The sequence below is a fragment of the Dermacentor silvarum genome, chromosome 11 (assembly GCF_013339745.2).
Source record: "Dermacentor silvarum isolate Dsil-2018 chromosome 11, BIME_Dsil_1.4, whole genome shotgun sequence".
Lineage (NCBI taxonomy): Eukaryota > Metazoa > Arthropoda > Arachnida > Ixodida > Ixodidae > Dermacentor > Dermacentor silvarum.
Genome location: NC_051164.1, coordinates 119,115,110 through 119,129,574, shown reverse-complemented (window position 1 = coordinate 119,129,574; position 14,465 = coordinate 119,115,110). Strand labels below are relative to the sequence as shown.

The following is a 14,465-nucleotide window of genomic DNA, read 5'->3' as shown; positions in this document are numbered from 1 at the left end:
TGCAGAATCCGCTGCTTCTTGGTTGGACGCTATAGCGGTGTTCTTGCTCTTTTACATTGCACATTTGCGGCGCTCTGCGCTCGCCGAGCTCCGAGAGTTGTCCTACATGTGGCCAAATACGTTCGAATTAATGAGTTCGATTGCATTAATTAATGCATACGCCGACTTGAAGTGAACCACTCTTAGCATAGTACGATGTACACAACAGTAGCGCACCCAGGATCTCTGCCAGGGGGGGTTTGACAGTTTCCCTTAGTCTGCCAATACCATCTAAACAGCACTAATTTCAATTTCTTCATGGGAAATTGTCAAAAAATACACTTTTTGTGCAAGTTTGCGAGTGTACAGACGATTTCCCATCTTACATCTCAGTTGCAGTACTGAAAGGCGCAAGGAAAGAAAAGGGGTTAAACAAAGGGGGGGTTAACTCGGCCTCAGGGGTGGGTTACAACCCCCCCCCCTCCCCACCCCCTTGTCGGTGCACCACTGGTACACACAAACAGTGGGAAGCGGCGAAACGGCGCAGTGCCAACACCACGGTACATCACCGTTCTTGATCGAAGGCTGTCGGTCGCACTCGCCGGCTTTTCCATGAACGAAGTGCGACTACGTAGAGTAGTAGATCTGTGTGTATTGTTATGCTGCCAAATTAATTAGTTAGCGAGAAACATAGGTTGCCTCTTATGCCAAAGAGGCAACAAGTGATGGCCCTTTAATTGATACTGTAGTGTAAGCAACAACATCGCTCGTTGCCACACGAGTGCAGGCATCGTAATTTTTGCTTGATGGTTATACGCGCACTCTAAATGAGCGCTTATGTGCGCAGAGTTTACTCTAGCAATACGCTATCGAACGCACAAACTATATGGCTGATGAAGAATGTGAAAAGTTAAGAGCACCCGTCAAAATCAACAGTAACTACACTCCCCAAAATGGCGACTAGGTGGTCGTAATCGCCGTTTTCGATGTGCCCGGGGCGCTCATGCCTTCTCGTCTAAGTGAGGTACAATGCTTCTGATATGAACATGAGAAGTATTTATATATGTTTTGAGCACTTTGTCATTATTTTGTGTCAGCTGTGCACGGTTTCTACTGCACTTGAAGCGAACAGTGAGAGGTGGCCGCACACATGCCGATGTAAACAAATGCAGCGTTCTTGTGTTGCATAGGTACTGTGCGCGCAGTATCGCCCCTTCAAAGAGCTATGGCCACTATGGTCAAAACTGAGCTATAAAAGCAGTTTTTATCACCCTATTGGTGTACGTTCAGTGCAGGTCTAACAGTGGCAAATGCATGAACTCAATCTGCTGCTACGATACGGCTAACCTCCGCTGAGCGGAATCGACCCGAGCTTGAACTTCATGTGAGCGGCTGGCGAGTGCTCATGTTCGTGCATTTCAACTTCCGAAGCATGTTTGTATTCATATTGAGTACGACTAAATATGAATAAGAGGTATACAAGCGTAGGCGCTGTGACAATCGAATTACGGCGCAATGTATTTGTTCAGAGGAACATCGCACGGTGACTGGTTTGGTCAGCGTATCTGCACGAAGTCTCGTCATCATATTTTGACGACTTGCGGTTGTAAGTCGCGCAAAGGTCGTTGCTGGCCTTGGTGTCCTGTCGAGGAAGCGGCCAGTGACACAAAACGAAAATTACAATGATTGAACCATTTCAGTTCGCTTCCTGCAGTGTGCCTCTGCGTCCCGCAGCACCCTGACGCTGTACATTCTGTTTCTCGTGTAGCCCGCTAGGTGGTGCCACAGCGCAATGTAAAATGCGTATTCTGTGAACAGCAGCCACAGAGTACCACTTGCACTCGCAACTAATGTATAGTTTGTCACATGATGGAAGTGCAAAGGTGAAAAAAAAAAAAAACTCAATTTGACGTGACCTCACATCCACAGGTTGTAGTTGTAATATATTAAGCCGATATTCCATAGAAAGCATAGGAAATAAAAAAACTTCACTGCAAAACGCACCCTAGCAAAAATTCTAATAGAAGTTTGTATTAGTCTAACACAGTTTTGTATTAGTTGTATAAGTTTTGTATTAGACTAATAGAAATTTAATGGAAGTTTGTATTAGTCTAATACAGTTTTGTATTAGACCAATAGAAATTTCTATTAGTCGTACTGATTTACCTATAAGACCAATAGGCCCTGTGTATTAGGCTTACTAGTCTTATACAAACAGTGTTGCGTGTCTACTAGTATCTCTATTAGACTAATAGGTCCTATTGACCTTGTACAGATTGTTGCTGGTCTGATACAACATGTATTGCTGGATTCCACAGCTCTTGTTTGATGGTGAAAGTTGATGAAAAAAATAGACTAACGGGCCGCTTGCTTGCATGGACAGGTGTTTCTATTTAATCACTGAAAAATCAAAAATTATGCTATACAATTGTGCAGCAGACTTCGTTCGCACGTTTGCATGAGTTTCAGTGCACTAAGCTAGTAAAACTGGCCATCTCTTGGCGACATACACAAAAGCGACGTGCGCCTACATGGTCTTGCCAATTTTGCTTCACTGAGCGTCGTCGCGATGAGTCGTTGAGGAAACAGCTAATGTGTTTACAGCACAGCGAATACTTCCCCACGAAAAAAAAACCGAACAACCAGCCGTAATGTGCAAGACAGAATCGCGGTGCCCGGTCAGCTTACAAACGACAACGACGGTGCAGCAACCATATTTGTTTGCGGCTGAAGTTTCGTCTGTGTCGTATTTTCTGTTGAAGTGCGCATAAAGTAAATGTTAAACTTTTAACCTAAATTGCTGACTTGATACCACATATAAAAGGCCGCAATATTTATTGACATCAAAGCAGTATCGCAGAGAAGGGAACACGGCGGGCGGGAAGGACATAAAACTGCGACCGTAGTCAGCCGTAGTTGCGCACAGCACGTGTGCCATGGTGGCTTCCATGTCAAGGCGAGTCGTCATGCGAGGCGTGCGTATGAACAATGTGTTTTTAAGGAACCTGTGGTGTTAGCGCCTGCACAATCTCATTCGTACAGTAGTATGTTTGGACAGTTTTATCTATGGCTGCTGTTAATACTTCAAAACAACACAAGGCAACTGTTTTACCCCTGTCCGCGGCTTTGTGGATCTATCAGCGTGCATCGATGTGCAGCGTGTTCCCCGGCGCCGATTTACCATTTCGAGGTAATTATACTTATTTATGCTTCTGTAGTACAGTATGAAGCGTTCTTTTTTTTTTCATCCTGACGGTGGATGTAAGTACAGTGCCGTCGGGCCGATTGCAGCAATAACATGCCCGTTTCCGACAACGCTGTGCAAGATTTCTGTCGAGAGTTCCTTATACCTGTCTACAGTTTCGATGGAACACACATCTTATGTTGATTTTGTGTACTTTGTAATTGTCCTCTCATGTCAGGTAGCGTCACTTTTTATTATGACAAACATTTTGAGCTAGCATATATCAACTGTCCTAAAATATTGGTGAGCCACATTATTCTAACTTGGAAGCAAATATTGCCAGCTTAAACGTTTAGTGGTAGAACTAGCACTCCTGCATTTCAACTGTTTCTACATATGTGTATTTTTGTGCCCAGGTTTTCTTAACCACTTCCTCAAAGGGACGTCCTCTGGTCGAAGTCAACAAAAAGCTCTCAATCAATATTGCTGACCTGACGATCTCGAAAGAGGAATCTGTCAAAAAACATGCTGTGCTAATAAATGCTTCCAGCAATTTTACCTGTTTTTCGTTATCTGGTGCACTGCAAGATTTTCTTTCACAGCAATAGACCTATTAGACTAATACACCAATAGACTGTATTAGTGTCAATAACCTAATAAGCTATTAGTTTTTGTATTGGAATTTTTGCTAGGGCATGGAGTGAGATTTCTATGACCACAGTACTTGCATAGACTTCACAGCATTGTCTGCTACATGCAAAATGGTGTGCAAGTCTGGAGGCACTTAATGTGATGAAAATTTGACAAGTGTCAGGAAACCACCTGTCTACAGATGCAAAATAATTTCTATACAGAAAAGCCATCTCATTTACAAAGAGTAAAAAAAGGGATCTTAGCATGTTGAGGATGCGAAAGCAATTTGACAAGGCAAAATTTGACATATCTGCTGAAGCAGTTTGCCCCATTTCTTGTTTTGCAGAGAGGCTAAAAATGCAAAACAAAAATGTTAAAGCTCTGTATTATACAAATATGTTGTGCCGTAATGAAAACAAAAGCTGGTAAGATCTAGTCTGAAACCAGCTCCATATGCCTTTTCTTCAATATTTTTTCACTTGTAATATTTTATTGCTGTCATGTGTATGCAAGTGTGATACAGTATAGACCACTTATAACGTAACTGCTTATAGTGCAGGCCCGGATATGGTGCGGTCTTTTCAGACTCCCGTTAATTTTCCCATAGCACTCCATGTATACACGTATCGCTTATAGTGCAGTTGCGGGAAACGAAATACCGGTTACAGTGCGGCTGCCTGGGAGTACGGAAGTCAACGGAGACGGCGAACGCTCCCCTCAAACGGGCGCCCCAAGGAGTGCTCGAGGAAGAAAGAGAGACGAAGTGGAGGAGTAGGGCACGTGGTGCAAACGAATAGCCAGTGAGGCTGAAACCAGAATCTTCAGTGCGAGTCGTGAAATATCACGGCGCGCATAGCGATCGAGGGACACGAAACTGCCAACGCCGGCCAACACTCGCTTCACGATAATGGCAGTAAACGAAACTTCAGGGAGCGGGCGGCGCCGGCACAGCGCGGCAAAGGGCGCGCGCGGAGACCGTGGAATGTGAGGGAGGAGGGCGGCAGGGAAGCGGATTTCGCCTCGGCAACTCCCCTCGCCCTCCCTCGTAGTTCCCTCACTTTTGACTGTCACCGTGCACGCCCGCTGCCGCTCCAGCCAGCCCGGCGCCAGCTCTCCGAAGTTTCGTTTTCTGCCGTTATCAGGAAGCGGGCGTTTGCCGGCGTGGGCAGTTTCGTTGGCCGGCCTGGGACAGCGCCGCTGCTTCCCTCTGCGCCGTAGCTGCAGCATGCAAGGTCAACACGTGACTAGAAAGTTGGAAGAATAAAGGAGAAAGAAGGGTTCACTGCCATTTTCTACGCGTGGCTACGGTAGCATGGCTGAGACGTCGGCATGTACACGCATGTTCCGGTGCAACGCAGAATTGGCAACCTTGCCATTTGAGAGAGGGTGAAATTTCCGCCGTGTTTTTTTTTTCTTTCTTTTCTTTCTTTTTTTGTTTTGTTTGCGCGCGACATTCCCCTAAGCTTTTACTCTATGGCGGTGCTGTAGCAATGCCGGTCGGAGGCGCCGCCGCGTGATTTGGTTCGAATTAACGAGATTCTACTGTAAATTGAACGCAAACGTTCTAGCCGCATTCCTCGACTGTCGCATATGCGCGGCGGCTCGGTGCACATGTTTTGCATATGTGCGGGCCTTGAAAATTGTTGCTTTGGTTATAGTGCGGTACCGCTTATAGTGCGGATATTCGCGACTCCGGGGACTTACGTTACAAGAGGTCTATACTGTACAAGTAATGCGACACCAGTGCCACAAATCCAACTGAAGAAGCATACGCAGCTATAACTGTGGGGAAAAGACAATGAGTCTTAAACGGTGACCCATGGCTTAATTAGGAAATGTGCTCATATGCATGAGCACCTAACAAGCTGCGAAATAACATTTCTCTAGTATATGAACCATTGCACCTATGTCATCATGTGTGTGATAATACTATATAACCATGGCCTACATACACATTACAGTGCTACTCTTACTGCGTTCTCACATGTCACATGAAACTGCTAGTCAGACCCCTTTCTGCCTGAATCAGTACGAACACTGTGAGGTAGTCTGCCACAGGACGGTGCCGAGTGGGCCGTGCCATTGGAGTGCGTGAATGAAGGCCGCTCCGAGGAGGACATGCACTTCTCGCTCCGCATGCATGATGGCAGCCACAAGCAGTGCTCCACCAGCTGCTTGTACTCCTTGCGTACCTGGGCATAGGACAAGTGGGGCTCAGCCGATGGTACCGCTTATAACGTAAGTCAACAGAGCCTTGAATATCCACACAATAAGTGGCACCGCACTATAATTAAAACAACAATTTTCAATGCCTAGAAATGTACAAAACATGCAGACCATGTGCATTGTATGTGCATATTTTTTGTACCTTTAATTGATAAGTATGCAGCATAACATTCAGACTCTACAATTACGAAGAAAAATACAAAAACTAAAATTTCTGTTTTCGCTCAAGAATAATCTCTTGTCTGTTAACCCAGATCCTTATTTAAACCTCTTACAGCGCGTCGAACACGGCATCGTCATGCTGACTCTTTAACACCTTGTAACGCCCAAACTAACCTTTTCAAATATTCTTTCTTTTCACGCACCATAACAGATTGGAACAACATACCTTTTTCACAGTTATCTAATGCTGATTTTTTAGAACATATAAGTCTTTGACATCTCTGGCATTAATGTACTGCGAATTTATACCTACACTTATCTGTTTTCTTGGGTTCGGTTATCGTGTGTCTCGTCAGCTGCAGTAACGGCCTCAAAAAATGGTTTCTTTTCTTTTTTTTGTATGTGTGTGTATCTGCGTGTGTGACACGCTTTTGGCAATTTGGTTGTGTTACAAGTGCATAAACAACTTTATATATCATTATGTTGCTATGCTTCATTGCCCTGCACTTCATGTTGCTATTCGCTAATATTTGTACGGTTCGTGCCCTTTTCCTTTTCATTTTTCTGCTTTTACAATTATTAGTCCTCTTTGTTGTTGTGTATATATATGATCTTGTTATATACTAATATTTGTACGCGTTGCTTGGATATATTTTTATGTTCTTTTGCCCCTCCTGCTTAGGCCCTATCGGGCCTGCAGTATTCTGTAAATAAAAATAAAAATGCTTTTTCACCATTGTCATATATGCAACGGTGCGATTCGTGTGATTGCACAAGATCGGCACATTGGCTTACTGGCTGCACTCCAGCTAGCCTAGCTATTATCCAAAAATGTGCATCAAAAATGTGCCATTTCAAGTTGCTTTTGCTGAGTACCATATTTACTCGATTGTAATGCGAGGGGTGACTTTTCATTGCGTCCATCAAGAAAAAATAAAACCGCGAAAGTAATGCGAGGGGTGACTTTGTTGCGTCCAGCAAAAAAAAAATGTCGCAGTTTCGCCCGAAAGGCGAAGCATCGATTGCGATAGCAAATTAGTAGAGAGCTATTCGGAGTAAGAACAGTAGTTTTATCGGCTGCCTAAACTTGGACACATTGGCTTACTAACTGAATTAACAATCGTGGTGTCAGTGCGCACAAGCAAACATGAATATATCACACTTGATGACCGTAGACAACCACTGTCAAAACGCTGGCATGAGCGCGGTGACAGCAGCGAGTAAAGGTTTGTGCAGTCTATCGCTTCAACAGAAACTGAGCGGCGAAAGCACAGCACATACAAAGGTCAAAGCCGTGTGGAGATCGCTTTCAAGATACGGTGCGCGTGACAGCCTGCAGCCGCACAGGGTACAAGTACGCCGAGTAGAAGAAGCCGCACCCCCTCTCTGCCTTTCTGCTTTCCTCCTTTTCCGTGGGTGATTGAGTCACCAGTTCCCCTAGCGCCTGGTCGCGAGATACACATTTGGTGCCGCAGCTAAACGTTGCCTCCCATTCCCCCACGGCCTTTCGCGCGATGGAGACGTCGCATTTGCTCTCGCTGTGGCGTTTGCTCTCCATTAAAGCGCGCGTCCCTCGCGCGCTTTCACTCGCACATTTCACTTGTTGATTAGAATTGGGTGCATCATATTTTGAGTGCCAGGTAAACAAATAATTGTTTCACTGCAAATGATATTGTCTTGCATCTTAGATTTTTGGTTTCACAATAGTAGCAGAATATTCACTTAAATAAGACATCGCCAACTCCATTTTAAGTTCACTTTGTTATATCCGTGCTGTAAAGTTTCAATTGTACTTATTCTCACTTATTGTAGCCTTAAGGTACAAAGATATTGCAAAAGGTGAGTACAAAGGGTAGTAGAATTTTAAAAAAGAAAGACATCCTGGGCAGAAGAGAAATACTAGAGGGAAATATGTATCACACTTTGTGATCCCCATGTAAGTACAAAAACAAGCATAAGACGATCTCCAAACAAGTTGCAGAGAAACATTCTAAATTAGTAGGGCAGTTGTATTCACTGTTATGCAAAAGGAAAAGTGAAAGCCAAAGGGTTCAATGTCAGCAACAGGTCATGTTGGAAACATCCTAAAGAAAGGTACGGGAAGAAATGTGTTCGATGGTGCTGGACAGTAACCATCAGAGGGGTGCTGCACATGAGACTGTGTTATTGAGAATGCATAATGTGTAGCAACTATCACATTTATTTTCTATAAAATTGTTCTTTTTTCCAATAGTAATTTGTGACATTTTTGTCATGAGCAGCCACTATAGCTTGGCTACGAATCTTACAGAAGGCAGCATGAACACATACGCATAGTAAAAAATTATTGCAGGAGCCACCTATGGTGATTATCCAAGTTGATGTGAAGCATTTCTGAGTGCTACGAAGACGCAAATGTAATGCAACAACATTTTAATTCCTGAACCTCTTCTTTCGTGGGTGGTATGGTACTGCTCCTGTATTCCGCTGCTGCTTCTTTGCTGTGTATCGACGATGTTCAGCTGCAGCACGACAATGCTTTTGTGCCAGACATTTAGTCGTGTGAGAGGCCCCACGTTGTGCGACGCTCTGAGCTTCACTGCACCATTGCAGTGCATAGCAAGCAACACGATATCACTGTGCCTGTGCCTGCCATCTCTTTGTTTTTACGAGCAACTGTGGTTCGAATGGAGCCTGTTTGGGAGTGACTGCAGCACAAAGCAAGGACGCGTTGCTGCTTCAGTACACCTGCACTTTTTAAAGAGAAACTGCGACGAGATGCTATGTCACCCAAACTACACTTGCTATATCTTTGTTCACTACATGCAGCCCCGATGTTATGTAAGCATGCCTGCACCTTTTATGAGAAACAGCTACGAGATTCTACGTCTCTGCAAGTTCACTTTCATCTCTTTTTTTACGAGCAACTCATGCATATGGTTTAAATTTATTCATACATTCAAGGCCTGCGCACATAGCCTCATGGTTAAAATGCTCGGATGTTGAGCGTGGGGCCCCAGGTTCAATGAATGCCACCGCCTAACCATGGGACTTTTTTAAAGTGATAGCTCTACTACTCCAGGTACAAACTCAGAAAATGCCTGGTTCCGTAAATCTGACCTTCAAGCTCAGCCAAGGTCAAACTGCGACTTAGCCTGCCACTACAGGCGGCTGCTCTTTGGAAGGCGATCTGCGATGTGGACAAAGCGTGCCGAGCGCTGGTAACTTCGTATGTGCTGTGCTTTCGATGCTTAGTTCGCATTAAAGCAAGACACAGCATGCAGGTCAATTTGCTTACTGCTGCTGCCGCGCCGAGCAGCGTCTGTATGTTGTCTCGTGGTGCAATTGTAGATGCGACAGTTGCTGACGGCACCGAGCAGCATCTCTGTCCTTTCCCAAAGCGAGCTAAACCATGCTATCGCTCGACAGATTTGGTTCAACCACGGCAAATTTTTTATGCGTGCGCCATTCTAGAATATTTAAGGCCAGATCAGGTCAGAACTGTTTTTTCTTGCGTGAGTAGGCAAGGAAGTGCTTCACATTCAGAAATCTGAATTGAGAGTCATGTTTGTTCCAGCCTTTAAACAGTAACATTGAAACAATAGAAGCAAGTATCACAAAAGTTAAAGTGAAAGGAACAAGAGCCAAACAGAACATGTTACAATTAGTTCAGTTGTCAACATCTTTACTAATAGCCGATGCTATAAAAGCCACTTACGAATTGTAGAACAAGCCATGGCAAAACACCGACTGCGCTCTGCAACAGATGCTGCCAATGGTGGCGCTGCTTGCTAAAGCCCCCGTGGCACTGAATGATAGCTCTACAGGGCAACAAATTGCTACTACCTACTGAACCTTGTTGCTAAACACTATGTAGGTCCTGCTGGCATCGAACAGCTGTAACATAATGGACCCCATTGGTAATGGCACACTTTAAATAGAACCATTAGAGCCCTGATAAATTACTTAGAGAACTCCCCCCCCCTAGAAAGTCACACTGGACCAATATAAGTGTTCTATTGGTACTTTAAGCAAAGCAATGTTAGCAAAAGCACTCACCTTGTCATTCCTGAGGCAGTGGAACACAAAGATGAAAAGGCCCTGTAAGCTGTTCAGGAATGTGAAGAGGTACGCCATTACCACAGACTCAGCACTGAGGTACAGCAGCCCAAATCCCCACGTCAGGCCTAGCAAAACCACCAGCACTGCAGCACTGCGAATCCAAACTCTGCAAAAGAGCAGAGGACATGTCATGTCAACTTCAAGAAAAGAAAACAAAAGGCAGTTTTCATTTCAAGTGGTCAAATCCGCACATCTTAGTGTTACAATATTAAAGATTTGTTGGATCTGTGTTAAAATTCAATGTACTGAAGACACAATGTTGAGGTTAGAAATTCCAGCAATAACTGCCAAGGGGGAAAGTGCAGCTGAACCACTGTTGATGAAAGCAGAGGCGTGCACAGAGTTACCCGCAAGTGGGGGAGCCAAGAGGCCCATTCCAGCATGCACCCCCCCCCCCCTCCTCCCCACCCTTCTCGAAGGAAAAAAAAAAAAAAAAACTTAGTAAGCTGCATTAAGGTTGATTGAAGTTACACGTTCTCGGCGCTTTCTACCAGGTGCTCTGTAACTGCAGTGGAAAGGTAGCCAGGTAGCTAGCATTCTGGTAGTAAAAAAAGCTTTGCAGGGCAGCCTACTTCACAAACTTTGCAAGCCATCCATTTGCACCCCCCCCCCCCCCCGTTCCCCCTCTCCTTTTCTTGTACATATGCCTACGGATGAAAAGCACAATGCCCTCAAGAACAAAATGACCTTTTGCAAGTAGTTTTGACAGGACCTATGTTGCAAGTACTGAATAATAACCGATGTGCCAGAAACGCAAAATATTTGCATTGGGGCAGCATCAGCATGTTGCTCACCTGAGGTTTGCCATTTTGGACTGCTCTTTATTCTTTATTGAGCTGGCTAGGCTGGAATGACGGCACATCATGTACACAGCAATGCTGAGAAATACCAGATTTGCCTGTAAAGAAGGTGAAGAGAAAAAAAAAAAGCATAAATTCGTGTAGTGGTACATGTGCATGAATGTCTCAACAGAGTTGACTCTAACCAAAACAATTGGTTCGTTTATGATGAACTCATGATGAGCTGCAAGATCCATCTGGTCCTGCACCATAGACCGGTTCAACTGTGGCACTGTCCAATGGGTGTATATTAGTAAAAACATCCGGAAACTTTCTGAAGTTGAAGTTTGGGTGAGTTGGTATGGCATACTTGCTAGAGGAAAGTGCATTGAATCACGTAACACAAAAGAAGAACACACACATACGGAATGTGCCGTGTGTGCATGCATGCTCCTCTTCTTTTGTATTACATGATTCCATGTGCTTTCCTCTGCAAGTACATCTGGAAAGCTTCCAGAAAGTTTGTTTCAATTTTCCGTTTACAATGAGGAACCTAGATCTGAGAGAAAGTTGAGTAGTTTTAGTAAATTTTGATGTCAATTACCACATTTCATTTGTTGTCTGACATCAAACATTTCCGACAATGTGACTCCAAAGAAGGCCTAATTAAGGAAGCATTTTACTTCGTCTTTGTTGATACACCTGGTTTACTTGCACGTTTGCTTGTTGATACAAGTATGCTTGCACAATGTAAGCAGAATTTCAAATATGCACTACCAGTTAATGTGATGACCTTCACATAAAGGGGCCCTGAAACTTTTGATTGAATTCGAGAAATGCATTTGCGTTAAACCTAGACTATTTCAGAAATACTTTGCATCAAAAGTACTTCAATGAGTTCAGCAGAAGCGAAGTTACTGTTTTTATGATATGATGCAAGCGCTGCCTGCATTACCACTGCACTGCAAGCCCGTACTGTGTGCATCACCACTGCATCATTAGCATTGATATTTTGTTTTTCATATTACCACTGCATCGTTCGGCACTCAAGACGATAAGCTTTCTGGTGTACTAAAGAAAATAGGTACCCCAAGAATTAGTTGTTGGTTCCTAAAAAAAAAAAAAAAAAAAAAAAAAAAAATTAATCCTGGTCTGGGCACTGAACCCTGGACCAACCATCTTTCTGGGTTGACCACTCCAGCATATTACTTCAGGTTAGGTAATACTTTATTTCACACAACAATTGTAGAAGCTGTATACATTTTTGTGTGAAATAAAATAGAACCCAACTTTGCAGGGCAGGTCTGAAATAACTCGCAGAACTGAATTGCCATATTTTGCGTCTCTGTGCTTTAGTTAGTTGTTGATTGCCTTTGTTCTTAAATTCCACAAGCAGCTTTGGCAAGCATTTTCTTCTTGTATGCTTGTTTTCATCAATGTCCCAGCACTTTTCCCAACACACTTCCTATTTCCACCATACTTGCACAATGTCATTTGCTCTGAGGGCTCACCAAAAGAATGGCGACCACAGGCCCAATGAAGCTGAGTATGAAGTAGTTGTCGGTGCGCAGCCAGCAATGTTGTGGGGTCCCATAGCTTGCTGGGTCAATGGCAGCTGCCACAGCTACCACGACAGCAGGCATGCCATATGCGAGTGCGTAGTACCAGCCGAGACGTGACTTTTCCGAGTCAAATACCTCGATGAGCATCACGTACAGCTGGAAGCCCTCAAGAAACATCCATAGGAAGGCAGCCAGAAAGAAGTAGTGCAGCAGGCCTGCGACGACGCCACACAAGGTGCGTTGTGCTGTCTGCGAGATGCCAGCCACGAACACCACCTCAGCCACCAGCAGGCACACGCACAGATTCTTGTGGATCACCATTCGCTCGCTCTCCAGGCTCCTGCAATGGTGAATAAGCTTGATCATTCATTAGAAAGTTGTGTTTCTGTGCCGCTGTTTTTTATGTTATCTTCTTTTTCTTTTTTTACTTAGAAGAGCAATGAAGAACCTATAAAGATAATCCTCCACTCTATGATGACCCAAGATATGCGGGTACAAAGAGGGACATAAATGTAGGAAATCACACTCAAAGCAAAGATGCCAGGTGCAGGCTTAACCATGTTCAGGAATTTTCTCCAATAAAGGTGGCATGCTCACATAGTGAAGATCTAACCTAGCTATTTCTGCTGCTGCCGTATCAACCATGTGACATTATCTCTGCTCTGCAACAACAAAGCATCTCTGAAGACAAGCACTTGCACCCACAAAAGTGTAAATGCAAAACTAGCCAACTGCCACACCCTTTTGTTATACATTCGCGCATTACTCTTAGTTTGCAAAATTCAGACAGTGCCTTGTTTACCCTGAATAATATTTGCCACCGGAAAGATAATTTCAATGTGCAACACCTTCTATGCATCGTACAAAATAGTTTTTATGCTGTTTCTTGCAAACTCGCATTTTGTCAGTGGCTAGAGCTTAGACAATGTGCACAAGATTGGAAAAAGCCCCTTAACATTGGCATATTCAGCACTTAGGGCTTGTTAGTAGTACAATGCAAAATAACAGCTAGTGCTAGCAGATGAGGAAGGAAACACACTTGTGTGTGTCCCTTGTCTTCGTCTGTTTGGTGCTTCAGTGTACTTTCTTATGCAAAGTGCAAGTCATCCTTTCCACTTGAAGTATTCGCAATGTCCCATAAACAGGTACAATTTTGCTGCAACATAAACGAGCACAGTGCACCAGCTTACAAGAGATGAGCATACACCCGAAAGAAAGCTGTTTGTCACAAAGAGGCAATTTTCTCTGAGCATCTTGAATCATTGTTCTTGAATTTAGTTTAGCTTGTGCATCACACCTTTGCTTTCAGAGTCCTCCGGTTGTGTGTATTTGTGCTTCATCTCCAATAAAACTAATTGTTGAAGTTAGTGCCTGTGCTGTGTTTTTCCTGTCCACCCCTGCATTTTTTTTCTATAAGCCACTGACTGCAATATGTCCATGATTTTTTTTTCCGGCGTTTCTGGAGGTAAATTCTTGTGCACGTTACGTTTGTTCTGCTCTAACCACTTATCTATAATGTATTGAGCATGTACAGCCACTTCTAGATGCCTGCTTTGTTAGAAAAGCGAGCCCTCAGCTATGCTGGCCCTGACTGACATCGAAGTGAGCTACTGCACGTAGGTTCTTCCCCACGTTTGCGCAGAGCCTCCCCATTAAAGCATTCACTAATTTAAGTCGACAAAACAGCATCAAAGTGAAAGTGTGTATGGACAGAGCCAAATATCCTTTTAAACGTATGCAAAACCACGATGTCTCAAACAATGCTGAATTCATGCTACCCATTTCCAAGTTTTTATTAGTGGTCAATATAGCAGTATGATTGAAGCAGTCTCCCGAAAA

The 14,465-nt window shown here is 44.0% G+C and overlaps 1 protein-coding gene across 4 annotated transcripts in view; it reads right to left on the bottom strand.

Moving 5' to 3' along the window:
• LOC119433701 (adhesion G protein-coupled receptor L1-like) overlaps window positions 1-14,465 on the bottom strand; it is a 300,112-nt gene that overhangs the window by 15,005 nt on the left and 270,642 nt on the right. For all 4 annotated transcript variants that reach the window (XM_049659317.1, XM_049659319.1, XM_049659318.1 and 1 more), the window contains exons 15-18: window positions 12,576-12,966; window positions 11,080-11,183; window positions 10,223-10,391; window positions 5,833-5,988 (exon numbers count right to left, since the gene is read on the bottom strand). In XM_049659317.1, the coding sequence (XP_049515274.1) occupies window positions 5,833-5,988; window positions 10,223-10,391; window positions 11,080-11,183; window positions 12,576-12,966 (820 nt within the window). The remainder of the gene's footprint in view (window positions 1-5,832; window positions 5,989-10,222; window positions 10,392-11,079; window positions 11,184-12,575; window positions 12,967-14,465) is intronic.